Source organism: Megalopta genalis, chromosome 2 (genome assembly GCF_051020955.1).
Source record: "Megalopta genalis isolate 19385.01 chromosome 2, iyMegGena1_principal, whole genome shotgun sequence".
Taxonomy (NCBI): Eukaryota; Metazoa; Arthropoda; class Insecta; order Hymenoptera; family Halictidae; genus Megalopta; species Megalopta genalis.
In genome coordinates, this window is record NC_135014.1 from 17,442,645 (window position 1) to 17,469,077 (window position 26,433).

The window sequence follows — 26,433 nt, forward strand, 5'->3', positions numbered from 1 at the left end:
CTACGTGACAAATACCATGTCCTACCAATAGGTCATACTGAAAACGTAATTGCGCTTTGCGCTTCTAGAAATATCGATATCGATATATGTACTTATCAAGCATATTTATCGCACAGTGGGTAATACAGGTATCATCAAAATATCGATGAAATGAATTCAACGATATGATTAAATCTATATTTCTAAATTTAATAGAACTTCTAGTTGCGAATACATAGTAATAAAATTGTTTTTCTAATATAGTTCTTTACAAAAAAAAAGTTAAAAAAAATACAATAAAAAGGAGATTAATTTAAAGATTACATTCTTACGTAAAAAGTAGATGAACTGCAATATATGTTACATAAAAAATGTAATGTTCTTAAAAGAGTTTTTGACTACATATAAATATACATATGGATATGTATAAATACATATGTAATTACGTGAATGCAAAAGTTACGTGAGATTGTTGATAGATGGTGCGGTCATTATTGTTTCATGACAACAATGAACAATCATGTTCAAGTGTTACATGTTCTTAGTAAAGTAGTAGATAATTTTACTTTAAATGAAAATTTCAGGTAAACATCATTAAGATACCACTTCGCGTGTGTTTAAAACAAATTGTTGTATGAATCCCAACGTTCCGAACATGATTTTTGACAACATTACGTACAAATATCCAAAAAATCTCGTGCCTTCATTTTTAGATAAAAAGATTGGGAACGAAGAATGAAACAACTGTCAGAATTATAAAATATAATAATTACAATTAATGGCAACTATGAAGTTAATCAAACAAATTATTTTTAGTAAGATACAATTATTTCTTTGCAGGATTCATTACTATAGGAGTCCGTCGAAATTGTTGCACTCGCTGAATGCATTATAAAATTGCATTAACGTAACAAGAAAGTTGTATCCGCGGTCGAAAGTTCAACGGTTCGGGCTGGCGCTTGCGCATTACTAGGGCTGGCGCCGAACACCCGGATGTGCTGCCGCACGAGCACGACACGGTAGAAGGAAGAGGCATGACGCCATGTTTTGATGTCGTCATCCCCCCCCAAACCGCTGTTTCTCGAGCTAGCACAATAGTCTGTCAGTGTTTTTCTGTTGTGTGCGCCTCGTGTTCCGTGTTCCTGGTGGCCGTTTTCGGCGTGGCCCGTAGCTCAGTTCGATCGTCTCGACGTGGTTTGATGGTTGGTTTCGCGGCCGCGACGCTCTTATCCTCGTGGGTCGACGGTCGCTGAAGGTGGCCCCCTTCGTCTCGTTTACATGTCTGGGGAAGTGACCGCGGAGCGGGGGGGTCCTCCGCGAGCGTCGTCTACGTGGTGGTAGTGTCCTAGTGCGGGGAGGACGAGCGACAAAGATCCTCCGTTGCGAACGGTACTCGTTCCAAGTGGTTACGTCACGCGACCCTGAGAGCTGGGCTTACGGAGGAAACGGTTTGCCAGAGAAGTGGACGGCGACGACGACGGGGACGAGGACGACGGCCCTGCTAAAATGGAGCTGCGCCTGCACTCGCCAGCCGGAGCAGAACCGATCGTCTATCAATGGCCCCTCACTTCCGGATCTGGATCCGTGAGTGCAATTATTTAATTCTAGTTTTCTTTCTCTTTTTCTTTCTCTTCGAATCGAACCGATGCCTACACGTTAATATGCCGCCACGAACGCCTACCGCCTATGACCCTGCCATTTATCCCCCATTCTCACACAGCTGATCGTACTGTTCATCGTGCGACGCGAATTCTGCGGTTATAAACCAAAACGACATGTCACATGTTTTTATTTCGACGATGTCGCCGTTAAGCCACTTACGGTCTCTTCTCGGGAACTAGAAATGTTTGAATATATATTGCGAAGGTATCGTAAAATGACCCTACGTTGCAGTACAAAAAAAAAACGTTTACTTCTAAAAACTTAAATGAATGTACCCATGTTTTCTTTATTATTAGATTCTGTCAAGAAAACAGCGGAGTAACTTTGCAGTGGTCCATTTAAATTGAATAATGTTGATGTTGTTGATTTTAAAGGGGAACATGCATGATTATGTATTTAATTATATTAGCATTCGTATCTAAACTAAGTGCAACTGCAAAGCATTAATTCTTTACAACCCAACTTTATTTTCATATGTAGATAATATTGTGTGAAATTAATTTTACATATGGAAATTCATAAAACAATTTTTGTCTGTAATTAAACAGAGATGAACATCATAAAGCAAAACAGTGCAGTTACGCTGTCATGTTTACTATAATTAAAGATGCTCATATATATTTTTCTTTCTATCTTATACTCATAAATAAATTAAAAATAACTGTATATGTGTATCTTATATACCTGTCTGTATGTGAATGAGAGAGAGAGAGAGTGAGAGAGGAATATTTTAGGAGAAATAAGAGTAGAATAACATTTGTTTTTCAAATAGTAAATAATAAATAGGTTTGTTTACTATAATCTGATTAAAGCATTGTTTTATTATATTTTTGTACAAATTTCTCTTCTAGAAATCTACATAGTAACATGGTTTATTTATATACAGAGTATACTAGGGGTACTTTTTTTAAGACATTTTTTCCCATACACAACATCAGGTGAATGGACACAGTAAATTTTTATTATGGTCATATATTTAGGTATTGTGATCATAAATTTAGGTATTGTGATCATAAATTTAGGCACTGTGATTTATGACTTTAGGCACTGTGATTTATGACTTTAAGAAATGTCAAAAAAAGAAGGTATACTTACAGTATCTATAGCGTGCTGTAAACTTTTATTGTTATATTGCTTTATCCTCTTTGATAACACTTTCTTTTCAAGGGTTGTTGAAGGGTTGTTTGAAAATTTGTTGAAAAAAAAAGATTTTGCTATTTGTACCAAAATATTATAATTGCAATAAAGCATCTTATTTCAAATAGAATTTATCATTGTATTTAAAATAAATAAAGAAAATATTCAATGTTTAATAGCAAATTCTATTTATTGTATGAATACATCTTATCTATTAACTATTTATAGGACCGACACGATGGCGCACTTGATGTTGTTGAAACAATGAGATGGGTTTGTGAAGATTTGCCGGACTTGAAATTACCACTTGAAAATAATATTTTGTGTGATTATGATACCAGAGATTATGAGAGTATGAAAAATTTATGCGACAGATTCAATAGAGCAATTGATAGTTTAGTTCAATTGGTAAGTAGAATATTTAGCAATGGTATAATTCAGTAAGAATCTGTTTTTTTGTTTGAAAAACCTGAAATGTACTTAATGCAGGAAAAGGGCACTAGTTTACCATCTCAGAGGCTAAATAAACGACCTAGTCGAGGTTTACTGCGACATATACTTCAGCAAACATATAATCAGGCTGTAGTAGAACCTGATAAATTGAATCAGTATGAACCTTTCTCACCGGAAGTTTATGGGGAAACTAGTTACGAACTTGTGTGTCAAATGATCGACCAGATTGAAATAACAGATGACGATGTATTCGTTGACCTGGGATCTGGAGTTGGCCAAGTAGTTCTTCAAATGGCAGCAGCAACATTGTGCAAAATTTGTGTTGGTGTAGAAAGAGCCGATGTACCGTCAAGATATGCACAAGTATGACATTCTTTTAATGTGTAGGTTGTATTTTTACAAATTTTCGATATGTTCAAGCTTCTTATTTCTGTCAAATATTAGAGTATGGAAGTAAACTTTCGTAAATGGTTGAATTGGTATGGAAAAAGATGCGGCGAGTATCGTTTGGTAAAAGGCGATTTTTTAGCTGACGAACATCGTGAAAGCATTACCGGAGCAACAATAGTGTTTGTTAATAATTTTGCGTTTGGTCCGACGGTGGATCACCAGCTGAAAGAACGGTTTGCTGACTTGCGGGACGGTGCACGTATAGTATCATCGAAATCATTCTGCCCCCTTAACTTTCGTATAACGGATAGAAATCTCAGTGGTAATATATTTTATTTGTGAACATCATACAAATGAATACTTAAAACTATGGTCATGAATACGAGTTCTTTGTTCACAGATATTGGTACAATAATGCACGTCTCGGAAATGTCACCACTGAAGGGTTCTGTTTCTTGGACTGGTAAACCAGTGTCTTATTATTTACATGTAATCGATCGTACCAAGTTAGAACGTTATTTCCATCGTTTAAAGAATAACAAACAAGGTGGGGACGAAAACTCCGATTCTGTGATAAATAACACTGCCAGCAGTAATAATAAGGTAACAAGTAGAGGCGAACGAGGTGACAGAGCTAAGCGTGATTTGTCGCGGCAGTTAGAGAGCCCAAATCATTCGGAGCAGCAAGGGACAAATAGCGACTCGGATGCGGATGACGGCACTATTAAAAGTCGTCGGCAGCCAAATAAAATTCGTAGGAAATTGAATAGGAAAACAAACGGTATTACGAGACCTCCTGCTAGAGGCAGGCAGAGAGGCAGAGGTGTAAAGAAGTCCAAGCCCAAGAAGGCAATTAATATCTCTGGCCTGGACTTGCTGCACAGTCAAACGCTACTCAGCACGTCCCCACAAGCTCTAGGGAAGAAACCGCCTCCCGCGCCTGGTTGCGTGGATCAACAGCTATCTTCGTTATCGCTCTCTTTGCAGTCACATTCCACCTCTGTACACGAAGAACTTAGCATACCACCTGCTCCGTCCGCCACTCCTTATGCTTTACAGATACTTCTGGACTTGTACAGGTATTGTTCACGTCTTAAGTGGGTATAATACGTTTATCGTTCATACGTTCATACGACGGTTCTTTTGTTCATAGGGACCAATTCATGCTCATGCTGGAATCAATGAGAACTCCTCAGTACAGAGTATCAGTGAATACAGACATTGCAAAAGAAAGGGAGAGAAATTCGAAATTGCAATCAAGAGCAGCGCAACTAGAGAAACAAATAAAAGTATTAATCGACGATAGCGTAGCTTTATTGAAAGCAAGAATGACTGAGCTAGGTATAAATGCTACGTCACCCGGAGACTTACTTGCCAAAGCTAAGGAGATAGTTCTTAGACATAAGCAGTTGCAAGCTAAGGCGAGTAAATTGCAAGCACAAGTTGCATCTATGGAAAGTGAACAATCTAGACTGACGGCGCTTAGACACCAAGAGTTGCAGGAAAAGTACAATAGTTTAACGAATGCTAATGGTATGTCGAATCCGCCTCAACCACTCACGCAGGATTATATACTGAAAGAGATATCAGCGACTCTTTCTCAGCGCAAAAGACTGCACTGCCAGGTATGTACTTACATTTATACAAGCAGATGAAGAAAATACACATGGCGATCTATAATTTGAATTTACTAAACAGGTATCCAAATTGGAGCATGAGCTGAATGTGTTAGAAAGAGCAAGTAGTGAAAAACAAGCTGCTGCGTTAGTCCAACAGCAGAGGGAAGCAGCGGGTAGTAAGCATTCACAAAGTCAGCATCATCATCAACAGCAAAATGGTAAAAGTGGATCGACGAGAAAAAGCAGAGAAGGACGATCCAGATCACAAGAATGGCCGGATGTCCCAGACATCGGCAAGATACAAGAGAATAATCCGGAGATATTGGCGCAAAAGATTTTGGAAACAGGCAGACAGATAGAAGCTGGTCGCATGTTAAATAGGCAAAATACTAGTACAAGTAGCAATTCTAGAACCAGACTGCCACAAGCATCTCTTAGCTTTTCTACGACTTCGTCATCTTCGATATCATCCTCGATACCACAAACGAGTAATAAGGAAACAGCAAATAGGACCCAGGAGCCACCCAGGGTCGCGAACTTTGAGGATAGGCTAAAAAGTATAATCACAAGTGTCTTGAACGAAGATCAACAAAATAGAAATAAACAGCAACAAATGCAATTACAAAATCAGACTGAGCCCGATAGAAAACGTATCGCGTTACCACAAAATGTTTCAACCCCTGATTATACACAGGTAATTTGTTCGAATTATTAACACTGTATTTCTTTTATAACCATTATTTGTGTGTTCATCATAGAATCATAGCCCCAGGAATTACTCAAGGATGAATATCATTGTAGGTTTCACCTGCAAAGTTAGCACTTCGCCGTCATCTCTCCCAAGAACGCCTTTCATCTCACTTAACACCATCTGATAGGCCAACAATCGACTCCAGGCAACCGAGTCATGACAATCGTATTGTAGCAGGAGGAAATGGATTGCTCGGCACTAGGACAATCGGTGATTTGGTCAGTGGAGAAATAGAGAGGACGCTTGAAATTTCCAATCAATCCATAATAAATGCTGCCGTTGACATGAGCGCGATGATAAGACCGGAAACTGTATATTCCCCCATCAGCAGACCTGCTAGCGCAGAGGGTGATGCTGGTTTATCAACCCTCGCGCACGTAGCAAGTTATGCACCAACTTCTTCAGCAGTTTCAACCTGCACTCCAACTGCCACTTCGAGATCATCTGTATTATTCACACCTGTAACACAGGCTCAGAGGTATTGTACATGTATGCCTGAAAATGATCCCGGAGAGATTCCACTATAATTTACATCCTTTCTTTTTTGCAGGTATACACCAGTTCAATTACCTCGTGCAGATATCAAACCATACCATGAATCGTATTTCACTGACAATCCTTCTCAAAATCTTGCACAATCTCATCCTCCGCCACCTTTGCACTCATCTCAGGCTGGATCGAACGGTGAAGTTCTGCCAGTAGAAGGACTGGCAGCGTCCCTACATGCTCGCATATTAAACAATCATAACGTTAAAAACGAGTCAATGCTTTCTACAAGTCGAAGGTATTGCAACTTCTGCTAAGCTTTGTTTTCCTTTTCTCATCGAATCGTTCATGACATTCATATTTTAAAAACAGTATGTAACACATGTTTCCTTTGTTGTAGATTTCAACCATATCCTAGATATGCAACTAGTAGTAACAGTAATGGTAGTACGACTACGAATGGCATTGTAACGGCCATTTGTCAATCACAGCCTTCGATGCCAGTAAAAACAGAGGCGGTCGTATCGTCAATAAGCACAAGCGGAGCACCATTGAGTCCTCTGGTAGAACCGCACTCGAATACATCTACGCCACTAGTCGATGAACCCCAAATGACCACGCAGAGGCAACGGAACGGTATTGGCGACGATGGTAAGCAGGACAGCATCCCGTATTTTCACATTATATTTCCTGTAACGTGTTCTCCTACGATTGCAGGATTAGGAAATGCTTTGGAATGTATACACTCAAGTTTTTTTTTCAATATGCTTTCTGTATTGGCTGGCTGAAGAGATGACAATGTAAAGTTGAGATTACACGTAGATTACAAATAGATTGTGGATCTCTATGCATTCTTCTTTTATTTTTTATTTCATTTTATTTTGGCAAAAGATCCGTAATCTATTTATAAAGAAATAATATACTGGTTTTGAACAGTGTAATGAAATGAATTATAAAGCTAGTAATAGACTAGAAAAGTTCTCCAAAATAAGTTAAGTTCTATATTTTACTTTCTATTATCAGTAGTTCGATCCTGCACTTATAATATGATTTATTTATTCTTTCAGTACTCTTTTATTTTTTTGTCTATATTCCTGTATTTTACAAACCTTTTACTAAAAATACTCTGCTTTATCTTTTTTCCACACACTGTTAGATTCTGCTATGCATCTTCTATCATTTTCTTTTTTTGACGCACTAATGGTTCAAAATTGTTGTCTAAGGTTTACCTTATTCTTATGGTGCTGGTACCCGATCTTTATTTATATTTATTTTTGTTGTTGTTTGCTGTATTTGTTAGATGCACTGTAGCTGTTTGTTGGTTAGCTCTGTCTGTCACATACTCAGTCTCACTCACAACCCTTGAAGCTTGTTTTATTAGAGATTGAGACACAAGTCAGAGGGAGAAATGAAAATGTATGGCTGCCTGTGGGTTGGTTCGTGGTTGCTGGTGAGTTGCCCACAGGGGTTGTTCAAAATTTTTTTTCCATTTTTTTTCTTTAATTTTCGTTATTACAGCCATTGCAAAACATAGCATTTTTATCCACTATTATATCTCATAGAAGAAAGAGGATACCAAATAATAGTAAAAAAAAAGAAATATTTCCATGAAAATAAGCCAAACTTGGACACGGTCTCTTCGAAGAAAGTTGTTTAACAATTACAGCATACTCGTACATATAAGAAATCGAGACAGAAAAAACAAAGCATGCTGATGATTTCCATGGGTAACAATCTACCTTAGTCAATGGGTTTTCATAATTTTAGTGCATGTTCTTCTTGCATGAATATATTCCTTCCTTGTAAACATGTACATATGCAGCAGATATGTAATTCATAAGTTGTACTTTAAGTAGAGTTACACTTAAATAAATAAAACTTTTTTACTCTTACAATATTCTCCACTTTCTTTCAACCTTTTTCTTTCATCAGTAAGCATGACAAGAAACACTATTCTTCTTTCTATTTTTTACATACCACTATTTCATCATACTTCCTTTTATTAATTCTTCCATACGGAACATTATATAACTATACTTCTGCACATGCATACAATGATGTATGACAAACTACTTGACAGTAGACGTTACTGCAATTGAGAAATGTTCTTGGCTTATTTTTATGAAAATTTGTCAGAATATTGTGAAGACTAATCGATGAAATTGGCTAACTAACACATGTTTTTCAGACGGAGAAGCGGATTGGCAGGATAGAATCAGTTCTGGGTTCGATAGATTGGTCGCATTCGCCTCTACCGAGCTGGACAAACGAAGAAGATCTACCGAGGGAGTGAACACGAGTCCTGACAGCGGACTAGGTTCTGATAGTGCTGTCACAGGACCTCCACCAGTGATTCCCTCTCCCGATGAAGCATTAGGACCTCCTAGAACTCCTTCACCAACCAGCCCTCGACCACCAAATCCCTCCAACAGCACCGGCAACAGCGCATCCTCGGTGCCGCTGAAGTATCAACGTCAACCCGACCCTGAACGGCATCATTTTAAGAAAAAGTTTTTTCATAGAGATTGGAATAACTCTGGAGGCACCAGTAAGTTTCGTCCTAAAGGCAAGGATTGGGATTGGAATCATTCAGGACAGTGGCCTTCGAATGACGAACAATCTTAATCCGACTTTTATACTTGTAATCATTGAGTATGAAGCTTTTTAACTAAGGATTTCTCTTACGGTTGTTAGGTTTGCAGAATTGAGAGAATGCCGTCTGCGTTTCTTGATTGCGGATGATGTATCATTTCTTTTGATGATAACAATGTTATTACTCTCCCCTGCTCCTTGTAGTACGGTTAAAGTAATTTTTATTATTATTATTATTATTATTATTATTATTATTATTATTAAATAATGCGTACAATGTTGCAGTACATTCGACACTTGAATCGAATGCGGGCAAATCGCATTCAAGTTTTATTAGATCTTTGTTTCGTACTAGAGAAAGTGATGTCTGAGCTAAGACAGAGAGCTCGGTAATTTGTTTTATTTTTTTATATTTCATGAAGAAATATATATTTATTTCTATGGAGAAAATTTACGAGGCTAAATGTACTGCGAAATTGAAAATCTATTTCAATGGTAAAGAAGCTATTTAATATTTAGCTGTATACACCCGCGTATATCGAAGAGATGTGAAGGTGAAGAAAAAACGCGAAGTCACACTGTTATACATTACTCACTGATAAGCATTTTAACACTTAATATTATTAGCCCATTGCAGTTTTCTGGGTAAAGCAAAAAAAAAAAAACAGATAAATCGAGTCTAGGGGATAAATATTAACTATTTGATATATGACATACGGTGAGAATGTGTTTGCCTTCGTAAATATATGCTATTATACCATAGAGATTATATTCCCAGAAGGATAATCGAACGGTTTGTAATGCGCGTCTGTAATTATGGTACATCGCTGTCACACGTTTGTAGGGCAGTAAAAAAGGAAAGTAGAAGAGAAGCGCTGTGCAAAAAATGTGCCATGTATTATGGATGCTGCACGTTGACGATAGTTGGTGAACGAAACAATGTGGACAGAAGCTACCAAAACCTATGTGTGTTCGTAGCAAATACTCGCCGTAAGTTTTATACACGCGGCTCTCATTAGGGGGCTGTTCCAGGTACGCTTTAGATTTTTATAAAACTTCATAAATTCTATTTTAATTATTCAAAATGTTTTGGTTTAGATACAAACCACTTGAAAATGTTCCGAAGGTACAGTTACTAACAGAAAATTAATCGAATTCATTGGGCCCATCTTCTGAACTCAATACATATATCGCTCACCTAAGTAAGTAATAATAAAGAGGACAAATAAAATTAAGAGCAAATCGTATATGTAAATTGCCCGATAAGGATCACAATAATCGGAAAAGTGGTACTCCGGCAAGAATTGGGGGAGTAAATAATAACAATAAAATAGGTTTCAATAGCAGAATGTGACCACACCTAATCTTATGCCAAAAATAGTCAATACCAAAAGTAGAACGGTACTGCTGGTTGAGATTCTAAATTCTGTACAAATGTTCTCATTCCAGCTAGTATTTCAAAAGTGTTTTAGTTATTCCGTAATACTAGCAGATAATATACAATGTGCGAGTAATGAGAAATCTCGTTGTACAAACATGACATTGTATTTTATACACAGATAGTGACGAAAAATGTCTGATACACTTTTACGATATTTTTCGGTGGTTTGTAAACAAATTGCAGAAGTATTCAATGAATACGAATTTTATTCTGAAATAAAAATTTAGAGTGACAGTTTAATTGAACTCTTTAAAAGTCAATATATCAGTAACTAATATGTGTTTTGTAGATTTATTCTTAGTATTAGAGTTAAAATTGTACATACAGGAAGTTTTCTAAAAGTCTAATAGTGTCTGCGATGGTCCTCCATCAACAATCTTCCATCGTTTCAGGAAGGTTTTATATTGAAGTGTTCACTGCCGCTGATAGAACGTTACGGTGGCAGACAGTGAAAAGAATAGTCATTTCACCGAAAGTTAATTCGTTTTCTCATTTTCGGCACAAATTTACCCACTGATTTGTAAGATTGTGCAGAATGCATCCAAAGAATGATCTCTGCGTGTTTATCGAGTAGAAAAGTTGAAACCGGTGATTTGTCGGCGGTGCTCGTTCGGATCGATAGCAACGATCGCCGCCGAATTCGAGAATGAATTTGTAAATAGATGCGACGCAACATCGACTATGCGCGTCTATGTATAAAAGATTTTTTTAGTCACTGTGTCGTATATATAGCAGTATCGGAATGTTGTAAAAAAAAAGCAAGGAAAACAGGAAAAAACGAGAACACAATTCCGAGCAATCGTCATTCGATGAATCTTGTAAAAAAGGAATAACTTGACCGGCTCGCCGTATATAATTGTAATTAGTTATCGAATTATTTAATAATCCTCTCTTCTCCCACCCCGATCCTCCCAACCCCCTCCGACGTATACATTAACACATAAACGATTAAATAACGATGTAGGCACCTGCCAAGTTTAGCGTGTTATATACACTGCCGAATCTTCTATTAATTTTATTATTGATCATGATTATTTATTGTTTTTATTGAAATATTTTAATACTAAGGTTTTTGTAACAAGCAGATGCAGATAGTTTTCTCTTTCATTCCCACCTTCCCGGCGATTGTAATTATTGTCACACGACGACACAGAATTTTACGAATCACGGTTACCTTGCGGAAATAAGGAAACTTGTGTGCAGTGTGCTGAACAATTTTCTGTTTCGATTTCCGTTTGGAGCGCGACGAGAAGAGAATCGACAAACACAAGCATAGAACGGAGGACACATTTTTAAGCGTATATCATCCATTCAGATGTTGTTTGATTATGCCCGTTGTAATCGATACAATATGAAGAATTTCTGTTGTAATGGATCTAGTTACATCTAGGTGTAATAATTCGTTTTTCATGTGAGTGAGTGACGCCGAAAACGTCTAGAAAAGCGGTAAAATGATATCTTTCGACATGTATGTATGCAGATACGTGTATACTGCAAAATGCAACAAAGTACAAAGTTCTACCTGAAAACAGATTATATTTCCTATAGCATCAATTTTGTACGTCGAGCAACAAATGCATTCAAATATACTACATTTTTCACTTAACTCACTACATTCTTAACCGATCCATCACAATGAACTCATTGTATTCTTAAAAATGTTTTCTACCTTATTCTGGTGTTGCATAAATTCCTGCGTTACTTCCATACTGGCGCAGATGTTTGTTGAATTATCGAACAATTTGTTTCTTCGTGTATTGTAAAGAAAACTATTTGCTCAAAATTGGTATGTATATTTCGGAGCGTTTTCTATGCAATTTTTGCGCAGAGAAGAGAATGGACTTAGGGGGGGGGGGGGCTGTGCACGGGATTACAACAAATCTCCGAAACGGTCCTGGGAATGTAATTATACGCAAACTGTGCGCAGAATTGAAAGAGGTTCCAATTTGTCGAAGTTAATTGCCTTTTTGTATTTTTAGGAGACGGATTCATCCGAAATTCTTATAGGATTATTATTTAGAAGAGAAACGCTTAGCTTCTATAAATATGGTACAATCATAGGAAATTGTATTAATGGTCTTCTCTCAAGTGATACATATTAAAAATAACCGGTGAGGGTAAAAGTCAGCGATGCATGCCATTCTAGAGCTAGTATTGTTTAATTCATTCAGATCTCGATGTGAATGACCTCTCCGTGATACAGGTGCCAGCATTACAGCTCATATTGTGCACGTTTTTGCAATGATAAACGACATACGGGTTTCGCAATGCGTTATGCACCCACTCGAGTATATAAGAACATGTCCGTCATTCTTGCGCGTACTTGAACTTGAAATCTAACGACCATAATATGGCCTTCGCGTTAAAAACAATATTGCTGGCTTCGCTGGGTGCAGCAGCCACGTGGGACACCGGGGACACGGAAATCGTTTTGCTACCATTATGGAACACGGAGGACAGCGCGGAGGTAGACGATCGTACTCGTTAATAAAACATTACTAACGTGACCATTTAGGGTAAAGATTAAGACGTACGTACAGAACCGACGAGAACAAAATCTGCAGCGCACAGTTCGCGTTTGAAGATAATTAAGAGTACAGCTTGACTCGTGTATCTATCAATTACTAATTGCCTCTGTTACTTTGATTTGCTATTTCTGAACACTGGTAAATAGTGTGGAGTTCCTTCAGTTATGATTTAATAGTTCGATAAAGGAGATAATGAAATCGCTCGACGATGTTTCTGCTGAAGATATATTTCTTTTAAAAAATACTATTATATCATATGTATTGAGAGATAATTTGTTGGTTTACAGACGAAATTGCTTATTAAGAAATTCTTTGCTATTAACGGTCGATCGTTTAAAAGACCATTAAGTAACCGCCGGCAGATAAAGTGTTAAATAATGTATGCTCAATGGAAATAGTGAATGATGCTTAGGTCACTGAATACCATTCTCTGTGACGGTTCTCGTTCACTTTTACTTCTGGGAATTCCCTGCATAAATAAATTGCAGGTACCGCTAAGTTTTAAGGCTTTCGATCGATCCGTTAACTTGAGACTACGTAGAAACGATAGAATCGTGACGCCGAATTTTCGTGTTTGGAAGCACAACGAAGACGACGACCTAGAAGAGTTGCAGGATCTGAGGGAGCCGTCTTCTTGTCATTATTTGCACCGGAACGACTATAGTTCGGCAGCCATTAGTCTCTGTAAGGAACGCGGCATGGTCAGTATTGCATTTTTAACGGCAACAAACAAAATTAAGCATCGCAAATGAAGAGAAAAATCTCTGACAAAATGGTGTCCTTTGTCGCCGTAGCACGGTCTGGTCTTCCTGGACAATATCACCTTCGAAATAACACCGTTGCAAACCGAGGATATTTCCTTTTTCAACGATCATCGTATCAAACAACGTTCGGAGTCACTCGGAGAGCCGCATATCGTTAAAAGGGCCCAAGCTCCATTCATCCTCTTCGAGGACGAACTCAAGCATTACAAGCGAAATGGTTTCGATAACAATGTCCTCGACGAAGGAGAACCGAAAGAGATCAGAAACAACAATCTCGAAGAAGCTTTAACTTTGGAATTGGCGGTCTTTTTTGACGAGCCTGGCTACAAGCTTTTCTCGCCCTTCTTCGACAGGAACGACGAGGACATCCGGGACATGATGTTGGCTTACATAAACGGTGTTCAAGCAGTCTACCATCATCCCAGTTTAGGAATCTTAATCGACATCTCCCTCGTGAGGCTGGAGATTATGCAGAAGCAGCCCCGAGATCTGCCCCATTTCGACGGCGAGAGGGGTAGCTTGTTAGATTCTTTCTGCAACTACGCCATGAAGAAGAACCAGAAGGACGAATACCATCCCGATCATTGGGACATGGGGCTCTATGTCTCCGGACTGGATTTCTACGCCGTAGAGGCTGGACAGAAGAACAGCGCTACCATGGGTCTTGCAACGGTCGGCGGAGTGTGCATCGATCAGTATTCTTGCGTTATAGCTGAACTGGGTGTCACCAATCAGTTCGGCAAGCCCTTTCCGTCCGCAGGATTTACATCCGTCTACATTGCCGCGCACGAGATCGGTCACAAGTAAGTATCGAATATCACCGTCGGGATAAAAAAACCAAGACAAAAGATGATCTCGTTCCCCAAAAAGCCTAGGGATGCATCACGATTCGACAGGGAACGCCTGTCCCAAGGATGGCTACATAATGTCGCCGAGCAGGGGCACCCACGGCGAGACGGTCTGGTCGAAATGCAGCCGAGAAGTAGCCGAGAAGCTGACCTACACGAAGCCTTGCTTGAAAGATAGACCCTACAAGCGGCCGAACGATCGGCTGGACCATGCGAGGTTCTTCGATCTGCCTGGAAGAGTATGGACGGCGAAGAAGCAGTGCGAGGTGCTGCTACGGGACAAGGATGCCACGGTAGCAACCTTGTACAACGCTTGCGAGGCGTTGCAGTGCAAGACGCCCCATAGAAGCGGCTACTACATCGCCGGGCCAGCTTTGGATGGGACTTACTGTGCGCCTGGAAAAGAATGCCGGGGCGGCGAGTGTAAGAATGCGTTGCAAATCGTTTCAGGAACAGATCCCTACGGGCCCCAGCTGCCCCAAGCGAGGCCCGTAGGATGGAGCGAATGGATCCCGGGAGCCTGCAGCAGCGGCTGCCTATTGAAGTCGAGTGGTGCCAGGAGCAGGCGTCGCTTCTGCAATAGCCCGACACCGGAGAACGCGGAAACAGACTGTCAGGGGCCGCGGTACGATGTCGTCCTCTGCAGGGACGACAAACTCTGTAGCAAGAAGAAGCGTAGGAGTAGCGTGGACTTCGCGACGCTTAGGTGCGCGGAGTTCAGCGAAAGTCTGCCAGAATTGGACGGCAAGGGTGGCGGGCTGCAAGCACCGCACGAGCCCGAAAGGCCATGGATGGCCTGCGCTATATTCTGTCGGCGAAAAGACATAGCATCTTATTACACGCCGCGTGTCGAATTAAACGACCTTGGCCTTGACCCATACTACCCGGATGGTACATGGTGCCACGCTGAGCAGGGACAAAATTATTTTTGTCGGCAGCATCATTGTTTGCCGGAGAACTTTCGTTTCGGTAAGACGACGCTGAAGGGCCGGCTGTGGGACGATGCTCAGTTCGGGCCCCAGAACGCGCATAAGGACGGGCTGCATCTCGACGACCAGGTGATCAAGTATTTCAGCCTGGGGCCGGACGGCCGGCCACTCTTGACCTCTTTGTCTGGCGGTATTGGATTTCCGCCCGACGAGGACGAATGGATCGATAAAGACTACGTCGAGTTGGCGAATTCGCCGCTGGAGGCTGACTTCGACCTGCAACACTTGAAGAAATAACGACGAAGTTCTTTCTTAACATGGGACTGATCGGTTTGATTTAAAGCGGTTCCTTTTTTATTCTTGCACGTACGTATATTTAAGAATCAACGATCGTAACGGTAGAATTATTTGTTACGAAATTCGATTCGGAATCATTGATCGCGCGATTCGAGACCGTGTCAAAGGCTCGATACACACATGCGTATTTTTGACCTGTCCACCTACTCCCGCGTTCCGGTGTCCGAGTTATTATTATCTAACCCCAACCGCCGTTCGAGCATGCGGTGCAAGTATGATTACGCCGGGAATTATACGCTAATCATTTACGTGCGTAGCGCGCGCGCCAAGCGAAAAACGAGGGGGAAACGTGAGTTTATATAAATACACGCGTGCACGTATTTTGCATCGGGATCCTACCGTTTCACCCATGCAGCTGTGTGTGAAAGTATCTCGGGAGTTGGGAGATAGGACGATGACGTCACCCACTTCGGGGCCTATTTTAAGAGTGTCCCGACGTTATATCCAGCGTAGGAGCGAGTATCGAGAGACAAAAGGATCAAATAAAAAAATACGGAACGTATCTGTGGATTTAATTGTATCGATATTATTTTTAGCGTACAAATAATTAACCAACCATTAAAATTAAGAAAACGCACGACATAAGAAAAACAATCAGCTCGATATTACAAAGAGTTATTTTTTTCACGCGCACGACTGCTTCTCGATATGACAAAACGTTTCACTAATCGTTGTCGAACGTGCAAAGGATGCTGATTAGATATTTTTTTACTAATTTCACTTTGAAATATTTTGATGCTACAGTCCTTTGGGCTGTCATCGTGTGGAGGCTTGTATTTAGATGGGAATTGAAAAGTATGATTACACTACGTGAATGATTGGGCAACGATAGTGGTTCGTTTGTCATATTCCGCAGAGTTTGTCACTTTCATGTGGCCAGACATTTCCACACATTTATACTATGAACATAATACATACCATTCATACACCATCTCTCATTCGTTCCAACACATATGCAATAGACTACATACTCTGAATGTACAGAATGAACGAATTTAAACTTCCATTCACACGTAGTTGCACTGCAACAAACTCTCGCCGAAAAATCGCATTTAAATTAATGTAATATATTTATTCTTAGTGTCAGTATTTAGGATCTTTCTTTCTGCGCGAAGAGACAAAGTACCATGTCATTGTACTAAGAAAGCAATTTACATCCTCTATCATGTTATACTTCTTTTTTTCGTTCGAGATTTCTAACGAAAAAAACGAACTTGCGCTCAAATTCAAATAGGAAAAACTAATTTTCTTTTCTTCTTTTTTTTTTTACATCTGACTAACGTGAAAATCACATTTTCCCTAACCATGAGATGAAATTATTATTATTTGCCTTGCCTCAACAAATATATTTTTCACAGCTCTCTAACCACGCAATATGTACTAGAACGTACACGAGTGTTTACTCTCATTAATCGGGACGATTAGAGGACTGTCGTTGTGATGACAATTATCCATATATGGTTTTTTTGTTTCCTTCGATTTACGTGTTCAGTTTGGCAGAGTATCGAACAATATGTCCTTAGCACTTTGCGTTAACGCATCGGGGAACTTGATATCGAACGAAACCAGAAGGTCGCCTTTCCTTGATGGTTCTTTAGGGAATGGTAGGCCGTGACCTTGAATCCTGTGGACCGAGTTTGGTTTTACGATTTTTCCCATCAGATTTAACGTGATCTTCTCGCCGGTTAATGTAGGAACTTCAATAACGGTGCCGCACAACGCCTGCTTCAAGCTCATCTTGCAAGTGTATCTTATGTCGCTGCCCTCTCTTCTGAATTGTAGATGTGGCTTGTCCCTGATGATGAAAACTATGTCCGCTGGTACTTTTCCACGACCTTGGTCGCCTTCTTTCTGGAAAGTAATTTTTGTGCCAGCCTTCCATCCTGGCTTTACATAGATTGTTAAGACTTTGTCTTCCTTCTTGGTGGTTCCGTCCTGTTGTACAACCCGCCTAGAGATCTTCATCTTCTTCGTGCATCCAGTTAAAATCTCCTCCAAGCTGATGCATAAGTCGTGTTCTATGGCAGGATCTTGAGTACGATCTTTGGATCCTCCTCTGCCAGACGTTGGTCCAACAAAATTGAACGAATGTGACCTGAAAGCTCCACCCGGTCCACTGGCATTCTGTGCACGTCCTCGTGCACGCCCTGTTCCAACTCCCAGGCCAAGCGGGTCATCGATATCCATATCGTCGTCGTGAAAACTGAATACACTGTTTCCTAATGGACCATTAAACTCGAAGAAGGGATTGAAAGGACTCGCGGAGCCAAAGAATTGAGCAAAGGTCGCCTTTGGATCTCCATGGAAGGTGTATGGTCCTCTTCCACCAGCCCCTCCTCCAGCTGATCCACCTTCTCCCTTCAACCCTTCTTCACCATATTTGTCATATACCTCCCTCTTCTTGGAGTCAGATAGCACTTCATAAGCCTCTGCTATCTCCTTGAACTTCTCCTCTGCCCCAGCATTCCTGTTCTTATCAGGATGGTACTTCAAAGCTAATTTCCTGTAGGCTTTCTTGATTTCGTCGTCTGTGGCATTTTTTGTTATGCCTAATATTTTATAATAATCCTTCCCCATCGATTAATAATCTGCAACAATCAGAAAGAAGAATAAAATCGATGTGTTGCCTTTGTGACAACAAATACTTAATATGCGCATAAATTTACGTCCGAGAACAATGAACCAACTGCAAAGCATACAAAGGACCAAAACCCTTTCAATGAACCAAACAGCGATTTTCTGTCGAGCTACTCCGATCGATTATTTCGAAAATTCGAAATACAAGGAGTGTCATTACTTTCTAATTGTTAAATTACGTTTAATCATTTTATGTGCTATCCCTTCAAATCGACGCGAAGTTGAATTATATGTGTTTACTCCAATTTATTTTAATCATTTTCCACTAAATCGCGTACGGTTTTGTTAGACATAAAAGGTAATTCGGTGTCTGGGCGTGTTTTCCTGTTAAACTGAAAAATCATCGATCCCATCCGAGACGGTCTCGCACATATCGAAATCACGGCACAGATAGTATATCTCTAATCCCAATGTTGTTACATCACTGTATTCATATTTTTTGGAATCAGTGCGACATCCAACATCGACGATTTCGGAAACAGCGTTTAACGCAACGTGACCATAAAAGTACGGCTCTTTCAGAAGTTTCAAGTACGACTTCGACGTCATACGGCGAAGAACGTTTTTTTTCTTTCATCTCACATGGATTACCTTCGGGCACGGAAATACGTATCTTTTACCCGCGTATGGTCACGGAAATTCCTTCGTAGAGACGGTGTACATTTCTCGTTCTACTAAAAAAATCTAGATTCTTCCGTATGTGACACAATTAGCACGAGACTAAAGTTTACCAACCTAAGACACACGAAATTTCTAATAGAGAACCGTTTCTCCGAGCTTGCTCCGTTTTCTCCTGACCGTGCTGGAACGTTACATCGACTGGCGACTGGGTTGCGCGACGTGTATCTCCTGCGATTATGAAAACAGCTATATAATTATAAGCTAACGAAGTGACTTTCGTAGTTCCGAGACGTCGAAGAGACGACGTTTCTCGTGTCGACACTATCGTCCGCGACAAAGGAGCAGCCTCGTTGTTGAGGCAAACGAGGTGCATCCGTAAGAAGGATATCTAGTAAGACGATATCAACGGTTCGCCACTTTTTTCCTCGATATATGCATGGAAAAAGGAGCGCATGGATATCGTTCTAACGCACACCCACGTACATATCTCACCAATATCTATTTCTGGCAATGATGAGCGCGTATAAGCCACGAACGTGTCCGCTGTTACAAGCTTACAACGATTTCGAGCGAGCGTAAAAATAAATTCATCCGTGTTCACGACACTGGTCCCGATTCTCCACCTTGAAAATCTCTTTTCCACTGTGGTAAAACGATACGTCGTGCCTACGCGAACGCGAATCCCCGCCACCCATATTTTTTTCCCCTCCGCGAACATCTCACAGATTCTATGGGTGGAATCCATATCTCGTTGTTCACATTTCCAGCTCGATACTTACTATTTTCGTTCTTGAAATCGTTCGAACCAGAAAATCCAATCGGCACTGAGTTCACTGGGTTCTCCGTAAAACGTAACTATGACCAAAGAGATGCTCGCTTCTGACAGATCAGTCGAGACAACATTTAACACCTCTCGTCACGTACTAAAGTGTCGCGTAAGCTGCGCCGTCCATATATACAAACTTTCCTTCTGGCGGCTTCCGGAACTTTCGAGAATGGCTTGACGGCAGTTCCGTAGCGCTTATTTGATGACGTCAGTAACCCCTCTCTTATAAAAGATCGAAACTGTCAGCGTTAGCCGAGCGCGGGAAATTCGAATATCCAAACTGTTTTGTCGATGAAAGGTCGGTACAGTCGAAATCTTTAATTTTACTGGTCTAATTGATTTCTTATTCAGAGCTCCGAGGTCATAATTTTGAAGAATCGTTGGCAAAGATAAGAAATTCACGACGAAAGTGTTGCTTCCTTTATAGTCTGAAGTGAGTCGATTACTGTATTGATACATACTGGGTGGACGTAAGAATTCTGCGCATGTATTGTATACCGTGTTCGTGAAATTCAACCGTGCTAGGAAACTCGTATTCTAAACAATTAATATGTATTACAGGAAATCCCAATTACTGGCATTGGCAGTTTAAGATCACTAGTTTATTGAATGTTCGTGTGATTAACGGAATCGATTGCTTACCTTTATTCGTACACTGTGGGAATTTCTCGTAAAATTCTCTTTGTGTTTTATGATTTCTCGATTATATTTTGCTTGTTTTTGTAACACGTAAAGTGAAGCAAAACACAGGTATCAGTTCCTTGCACTTTCACGCTGCTGCTTCACGCCCAAGTATGAAACAAAATTTAGGTGTTCCGAGCTAGTTCGATCAATTTTATGACGGTCATATATCACTTTTCAACAATAAATCAAGATCTCTTTCTTTTCGCGGAAGTAAAATTTACAACAAAGGGATCTGGCCACAGTTAATCCGCAGTGTGTCCTGTATAAATACTTCGCTTACAATACCACCGATTTCTCGAGACTTGTGCATTTATTTACGAGTTTCAGGATTTCGCCACGAAGGGCGCCACTATTCATAAGCATGGGATTTTAAAAACCAAATGATTTTTGCCTCCATTTGCATTACGTCTTATGATCGAACTGGTAAAAATCTTCGTGGATTTAGTCATTACATTTATTCCAATGTTCACAAGGGAACAATAAATAGCTCTATCTTATTTTAGTAGTTATACGAAATCAAATAAATTAATGATTTTATTTAGGCAAGCGACAATCGAAATCTCCGCAGTTGTTTTACAATATAAATCACTTACAATAAAAGGTCACCAATTGTTCTAGATAGCGCACTGTAATCGAAATAGCAACACAGTCTAAAGTTCAGATAGTAAAGTAGTAATAATTATAATGCGATGACATTACGGCGATATGATTGAAATCGATATTGTATAAACGTAATTACAGTGGTATTGTTGCGATAAAATAGCAACTGTTTTTAAGTTAATATTTCGTATATTTCACGTGTATTGCGCAGGATCAATTTACATCTATCTGCTCAGTCTTAAAAATAATGCATGTCTACATTCCTTTGAGTTTAGAGGCATATATTTGTCATAGAAATCCTGAATGAACTCCTCCACTTTAAAACCAAATTTCTGGTACAAAATCAGCGCAGGGTTGGTTGCCGAAACGTGTAACGTAACATCCTTCCCCATACACGTTTGTATCAAATGATACAACATAAATGTCCCGATGCCGGATTTGCGCCATTCGGGGCGGGTTAAAAAAAATGAAATGTACGCTTCATTGTAACCAACGTCAGGAACTAAAATCGCGAATCCTATGACTAATTTCTTATAGAGCACGACGCAGCTAAAGTCAGGATACTGCAAACATTCTGTTACTGAAAGAAATCGTATATGTAATTGGATGTATATATAAAAATAACTATTAATGATGCGACATTGTTACGCAATTGCTATGTTTACTTACAATCGATGCCAGGCCAAAAGAACTGACTGCACAGACTGTTGATCGCAGGTATGTGTTGTGGTCTAACGTAAGAATAATCAATCGGCGCTGTTGGCGGCGGTTTCCATCTAGGATTCGATTTATTTACTTTACTACGAAGTTCTTCCATTACTCTTAACCATAACGGACGGCAAGAAATATCTCTTCTTATGAACGGCTTCAGAAGTCTGTTAGTATACGGACTGTGTACAGACGTCGGTTCGTTGTACCCTTGCAGTCTTTGCTCAAATAATCCTAAATCATCGCCGAAGAATCGGTCTAATACTCTGTCAGAATCTTTTAACGATTTGTGGGGTTCTTCTGCTTTGAATCCAAAATTATCAACATCTAACAGAGGTAAACCGTGTTCGCGTTTCAATTTTCTCACAGCTAATTTTCTGTAAAATCGTCTGATCTTTGGAGGCGCGGAGTTGAGCGCAGACTTATTTACTTGCTGCAACAAGTAAGCTTCTTCTTGAGATGTCATGCGTGGTACCTTCTCATCTGTAAAATGAAAGAGAGATAAATATAAATGTACAGAATGTCTCAACTAAAGGGGACTCCAAAGTAATATGTAGTTACCTATAATATGATTCCTTTGCCACGGCCACGGACGGTGATTTGTTACGTTAAACAAGGAAGTTGGTGGCTGTTCCTGAATAGAACTCATACTATCTGTACTATCAGCTTCGTACAGCACTTCTCCTTCTTCGTCTTCTTCCTCTTCCTCCTCCTTCATCTGATCTGTTTTAAAATTACTATTACTTTCAGATGTAGTATCTGTATTAGATACCCATTCAGTTGTAAAATCATCCAATAATTGGGAGAAATGGAAGTTATTAGATTGATATTGGCAGTCCCTTATTAAATCTGATAAAGATGGAGTGTCGCTCTGCTCATTGAGTATCGAATCATCTTCGATATCCATATCTGGAATTAAAAAATACTGAAGAATACATTTATAATTTATTCATGTTTGTTTGTGATGTATGTATATATATATATAGTACTTAGTTCATTCTCTTCGAGTAAGAGATCGAATAATGTTTTGTTAGATTGAGCATAGGGTTGTGAGTACACAGAGCATCCCTCATTTTTTGGTAACTCATTTCCACAAGTATTATCTTCACCAACTGATATACTTGATTCTGATGGAGTTGGACTACTATACGTTCGTCCTGATGACTTTGCTTGGCTACCAATTTGTTTCTTACGGTCTAATATCATCTTTTCATCTATAATTCAATGTTATAGATATAATTTTGCTCTTTTAAATATTATATATGCTATTGTATATGTCATTATATATGTATAATTACTTTTGGCAATGAGAATTTCAGGTGGATCATTGTCCATCAACCTCCACCATCCAGATTCTCCTAATTCTATTGTTCCTGACTTAAAAAAAATTCCGCTATAATGGGAAAGAGTTCCAGATATGGTACCAATCCAGTTCTTTTTTCGTTTACTGTAAATATAAGAAGCCGAGTTAGTTGACGATTAATATATTCCTTTAGAATTGTGGATGAAAACTTACACAGTCTTTTTAAACAAGTAATCCCAATTACGATCTACAAAAGTACTGATATCAGACTTCCAATGAAAGTACCCCCTTTTACTGATACCACTTGATTTCTCTCGTAAATTGTACAGAGTCAATACAATTACATTCAACCATGGCATTCTGTTACGTACTACCGTTTCCTCACCAAATGGATTACAATTAGAGCAATTCAATTCAAAAAATATATCTCCCACAAAGGACACTGGAACGCTTCCTCTTTTCAAACATCCTATATGAATTTTCCTCGAGCATCCACCACATCGCAACGCTGGTTTTTTATACGGATCACACAAACTTTCACAGCTTTTACAAGTTTCGCCCTCGGAGATATTAGCAGGATCTAATTTGATTGTTTCTTCATCGGCTGTTTGAGACATTGTTTATTCACGAAATAAAATACAGATTGTTACAATATACAAATGTGCTCTATTAATTTAGGTTAAATACTTGAAGTAGGACATTCTTGTCAGCTAGACATAAATTGTAATTTAAATTCTCTTATTAACAAAATATCGTTAGGAGTTTCAAGAATTTGTGTGCGAAAAAATTAAATATGTTATAAGAAAAAATTAGCATTTCGTGTGTTTGGAGGTTATACATCTGTATACTTTTAGGATACAATGTGACAGCACCAGAGATGAGATACATACAAGAGTCGGTAATTTCGACGAATAGTTTAACGGACTAAGGTAGTCACGTGACTTTATGGATTCAGCAGGTTGTGTAGCTGTTTGTTCAATACGAGATGGAACCACCGGCGTTTTCTATTACGAATGAAAAAAACTCAATTCAACTCAATATTTCTGTATTTTTACGAAAAGTTCTTTGTCCAGCACGAAAGCTCTACCCAGAATCGGATTCTGTAGACATTTCTGAAGAAGAAACGGTCCGATAGAAGTGTCGGAACGATTTACATTTCGAACAGGCCGAGAAAATATTCATCGGCAACACGTGCACGACGTTTTGCCGCCATGTGCTCCGCTGCTCGCTTCTCTCGGTTCGGTAGAACCGAAGCTATGTGCAATCAATACCGACGAAGGGATCCAATGGGGCACCCACTTTGTGTAAATATATAATATGTATTTTAATATTTTATTACTAACTTTAGTATTACCATAAAAGGGAAAAAACCGATAGAATAGAAATCTTAAAGGCTCTTAATACTTGTTACGGTGGTTTATCATAAATAAAATTAATTTGTGTTAATTCTGTTTAATTAATTCTATGTATTATATGGTCTGATGTTTCTCGGCATTTGATAGATAAACTACTTCCTACGCATAAATGATATCTATAAAACGAATAATATAACTGTGAGATTGTGTAAATAAATGTCAAATCATGTAAGATTGAAGAAGTCGATAAAATAGCAATCTTACAGGCCGCGAAACACAGTCAGTAATTCGGCGAGTTACCGCTAGAGTCGAAGGCTGCGGCGATACACAGATTTAAGATCTTATTTTGTCGGTCACATTGCCCAACAGTTTCAGCGTTTCGCCACCACCTCTAGTGGGGCTGAATTAAGGTTTTACGGAGCAGATGATTCTTACCGAAATTTTCGTGGTACCTTGTGGCTAGAGTGGCAAGAATCATTCGTTTCGAATGGAACGATGGTGTGTGGGGATTCATTTTGATTCGGTTCGTTAACAACCGCACTCGACAGCTCAATGTCTAACGATTAACTTAAATTATAGTTAATTTGTGTAATATTTAGGGTTATTTTCCTGTCTCTTCCTAGCATTCGATAATATTAAAAAGAAAAAACAAAATGAAAGAATATATTTCCCTTACAATTTTAAACTCAGCAGAAGCGATTGAAGCAGCGTTAACCAGAGAAATTGCTTTCAGTGTAAATATGTATAACGTAACATACATACGTCCGACACACTTCCTCGCTGCAGTACTCCGTTCTTCAATGTTGCTTATAATAATATTGACTCGTTCAATTTCGTGTTATTTCCTATTCGAAATTATTCGCGAAGTGGTAAGCGCGTATAATAATTCATTGTACAGCAAAATTGATCTAATACTCAGCGACAAGATGTACAAAGTAACGCGTGTTTTTACTTTCGAATTGTTCTCGATTAACACGTTGAATGTCACGCCGGTTTTACAGAAATTCTCCGTGGTGTCACGATGAATTTTCTTTTATGTTGTGGCGGCTACCTCCAGACCCGCCAGCAGATGGCTCCTCTTCCCGCTAGCACCGATCCGCCTCGATTCCTATATATATAGACTTCGTCCTTCCTACCGATACCCCCACGTCTAAGGCAAGCATGTATATATTTAGAATTAAGTTTAAAAATTACGATGCAAGACTGAAATAGATACATTTGCGACATTTCTGTGCAATGCAATAATTAGTTTAACGAGGAGTAATCTTCCGATACTCCTCCGGCTAATAAATAATAATTTGTAGACCTTAATGTTTATCTATACATTAGTATTGCGATATTTTATAAGAACTTTTCGTTTATTTTTATAGTTATTTTTAAGTTCCGCTATAATTCTGTATGCCTTATAAACACTGATAGCCTTACTGATGAGTCCTCTAGCGGGCCCCGGACGAAACGTCTCCCCTCTCTTTCTCGCCCAAATATACACACTTTCAACGAACCGCTAAAATGTGATACGTATAATGTTGATATATTATCTGCAATAGATAAGTTACAGTGTGTTTTTGACATGTTAATTGCGACAGGGGTGTCACCGTTTGAATCGACGATGGTAATAATACAAAATTTTAGATATTGACATTTGTTTTAAATTACATATATATTTCTATCAATTTGGGCGCGCCGGTCACCGGTGGCGCCCCCATGGCGTCACCGCCAAGTTAAGTGCCGGTCACCGGTGACCCCCATGGCATTCAACGTGT

The 26,433-nt window shown here is 39.3% G+C and overlaps 4 protein-coding genes and 1 long non-coding RNA gene across 14 annotated transcripts; 3 read left to right on the forward strand and 2 right to left on the reverse strand.

The window, feature by feature from the left end:
• The first annotated feature begins 679 nt into the window (after nucleotides 1-679).
• Nucleotides 680-11,594, forward strand: gpp (DOT1 like histone lysine methyltransferase grappa). Of its 8 annotated transcripts, none has more exons than XR_004489998.2 (13): nucleotides 680-1,563; nucleotides 3,007-3,186; nucleotides 3,268-3,594; nucleotides 3,676-3,943; nucleotides 4,022-4,700; nucleotides 4,775-5,246; nucleotides 5,320-5,934; nucleotides 6,042-6,469; nucleotides 6,542-6,775; nucleotides 6,878-7,128; nucleotides 7,195-7,277; nucleotides 7,778-7,927; nucleotides 8,666-8,703. XR_004489998.2 is itself a non-coding variant. In XM_076518614.1 (12 exons), the coding sequence occupies exons 1-11, from the start codon at nucleotides 1,486-1,488 to the stop codon at nucleotides 7,263-7,265; spliced, it is 3,603 nt and encodes a 1,200-aa protein (XP_076374729.1). In that variant the 5' UTR covers nucleotides 680-1,485; the 3' UTR covers nucleotides 7,266-7,277; nucleotides 8,666-8,703. The 8 variants fall into 8 exon arrangements, 3 of the variants coding, with proteins under 3 accessions (XP_076374729.1, XP_033324350.2, XP_033324351.2); XR_004489999.2 differs by lacking the exon at nucleotides 8,666-8,703 and adding an exon at nucleotides 7,996-8,182; XR_013032660.1 differs by lacking the exon at nucleotides 8,666-8,703 and adding an exon at nucleotides 8,040-8,176.
• On the forward strand, nucleotides 1,570-2,307 carry LOC143258793 (uncharacterized). Its single transcript, XR_013032661.1, has 2 exons — nucleotides 1,570-1,845; nucleotides 1,938-2,307. It is a non-coding gene; the product is annotated as an uncharacterized LOC143258793 (long non-coding RNA).
• A 665-nt stretch (nucleotides 11,595-12,259) lies between the features above and the next one.
• Nucleotides 12,260-16,438, forward strand: stl (ADAMTS metallopeptidase stall). The gene is made up of 4 exons (XM_033468461.2): nucleotides 12,260-12,977; nucleotides 13,527-13,739; nucleotides 13,833-14,605; nucleotides 14,673-16,438. The coding sequence occupies exons 1-4, from the start codon at nucleotides 12,861-12,863 to the stop codon at nucleotides 15,874-15,876; spliced, it is 2,307 nt and encodes a 768-aa protein (XP_033324352.2). The 5' UTR covers nucleotides 12,260-12,860; the 3' UTR covers nucleotides 15,877-16,438.
• LOC117219359 (dnaJ protein homolog 1) lies at nucleotides 16,428-20,989 on the reverse strand. Of its 3 annotated transcripts, XM_033468466.2 has the most exons (3): nucleotides 19,974-20,563; nucleotides 19,309-19,422; nucleotides 16,428-18,524 (listed from the first exon to the last, which is right to left on the reverse strand). In XM_033468466.2, the coding sequence occupies exon 3, from the start codon at nucleotides 18,511-18,513 to the stop codon at nucleotides 17,425-17,427; it is 1,089 nt and encodes a 362-aa protein (XP_033324357.2). In that variant the 5' UTR covers nucleotides 18,514-18,524; nucleotides 19,309-19,422; nucleotides 19,974-20,563; the 3' UTR covers nucleotides 16,428-17,424. The 3 variants fall into 3 exon arrangements, with proteins under 3 accessions (XP_033324357.2, XP_033324358.2, XP_033324355.2); XM_033468467.2 differs by lacking the exons at nucleotides 19,309-19,422; nucleotides 19,974-20,563 and adding an exon at nucleotides 20,663-20,989; XM_033468464.2 differs by lacking the exon at nucleotides 19,309-19,422 and having other exon boundaries at nucleotides 19,974-20,458.
• A 231-nt stretch (nucleotides 20,990-21,220) lies between these two features.
• Nucleotides 21,221-25,307, reverse strand: Atac2 (Ada2a-containing complex component 2). Its single transcript, XM_033468462.2, has 6 exons — nucleotides 23,529-25,307; nucleotides 23,311-23,459; nucleotides 23,002-23,226; nucleotides 22,574-22,921; nucleotides 21,974-22,495; nucleotides 21,221-21,884 (listed from the first exon to the last, which is right to left on the reverse strand). Exons 1-6 carry the CDS (start codon nucleotides 23,930-23,932, stop codon nucleotides 21,529-21,531), a joined length of 2,004 nt encoding a protein of 667 aa, XP_033324353.2. The 5' UTR covers nucleotides 23,933-25,307; the 3' UTR covers nucleotides 21,221-21,528.
• Between the last annotated feature and the right edge of the window lie 1,126 nt (nucleotides 25,308-26,433).

Coding starts and splice junctions, on each gene's coding strand:
- LOC117219359 (XM_033468467.2), bottom strand. CDS start 18,513: ATGGGGAAGGATTATTATAAAATATTAGGCATAACAAAAAATGCCACA.
- Atac2 (XM_033468462.2), bottom strand. CDS start 23,932: ATGTCTCAAACAGCCGATGAAGAAACAATCAAATTAGATCCTGCTAAT. Junction 23,227..23,310: donor TGAAATTCTCATTGCCAAAA/GTAATTATACAT, acceptor ATTGAATTATAG/ATGAAAAGATGATATTAGAC. Junction 22,922..23,001: donor ACTCGAAGAGAATGAACTAA/GTACTATATATA, acceptor TTTTAATTCCAG/ATATGGATATCGAAGATGAT.
- gpp (XM_033468459.2), top strand. CDS start 1,486: ATGGAGCTGCGCCTGCACTCGCCAGCCGGAGCAGAACCGATCGTCTAT. Junction 4,701..4,774: donor ATACTTCTGGACTTGTACAG/GTATTGTTCACG, acceptor TTTTGTTCATAG/GGACCAATTCATGCTCATGC. Junction 6,470..6,541: donor CCTGTAACACAGGCTCAGAG/GTATTGTACATG, acceptor TCTTTTTTGCAG/GTATACACCAGTTCAATTAC.
- stl (XM_033468461.2), top strand. CDS start 12,861: ATGGCCTTCGCGTTAAAAACAATATTGCTGGCTTCGCTGGGTGCAGCA. Junction 12,978..13,526: donor ACACGGAGGACAGCGCGGAG/GTAGACGATCGT, acceptor AATAAATTGCAG/GTACCGCTAAGTTTTAAGGC. Junction 14,606..14,672: donor GCGCACGAGATCGGTCACAA/GTAAGTATCGAA, acceptor TTCCCCAAAAAG/CCTAGGGATGCATCACGATT.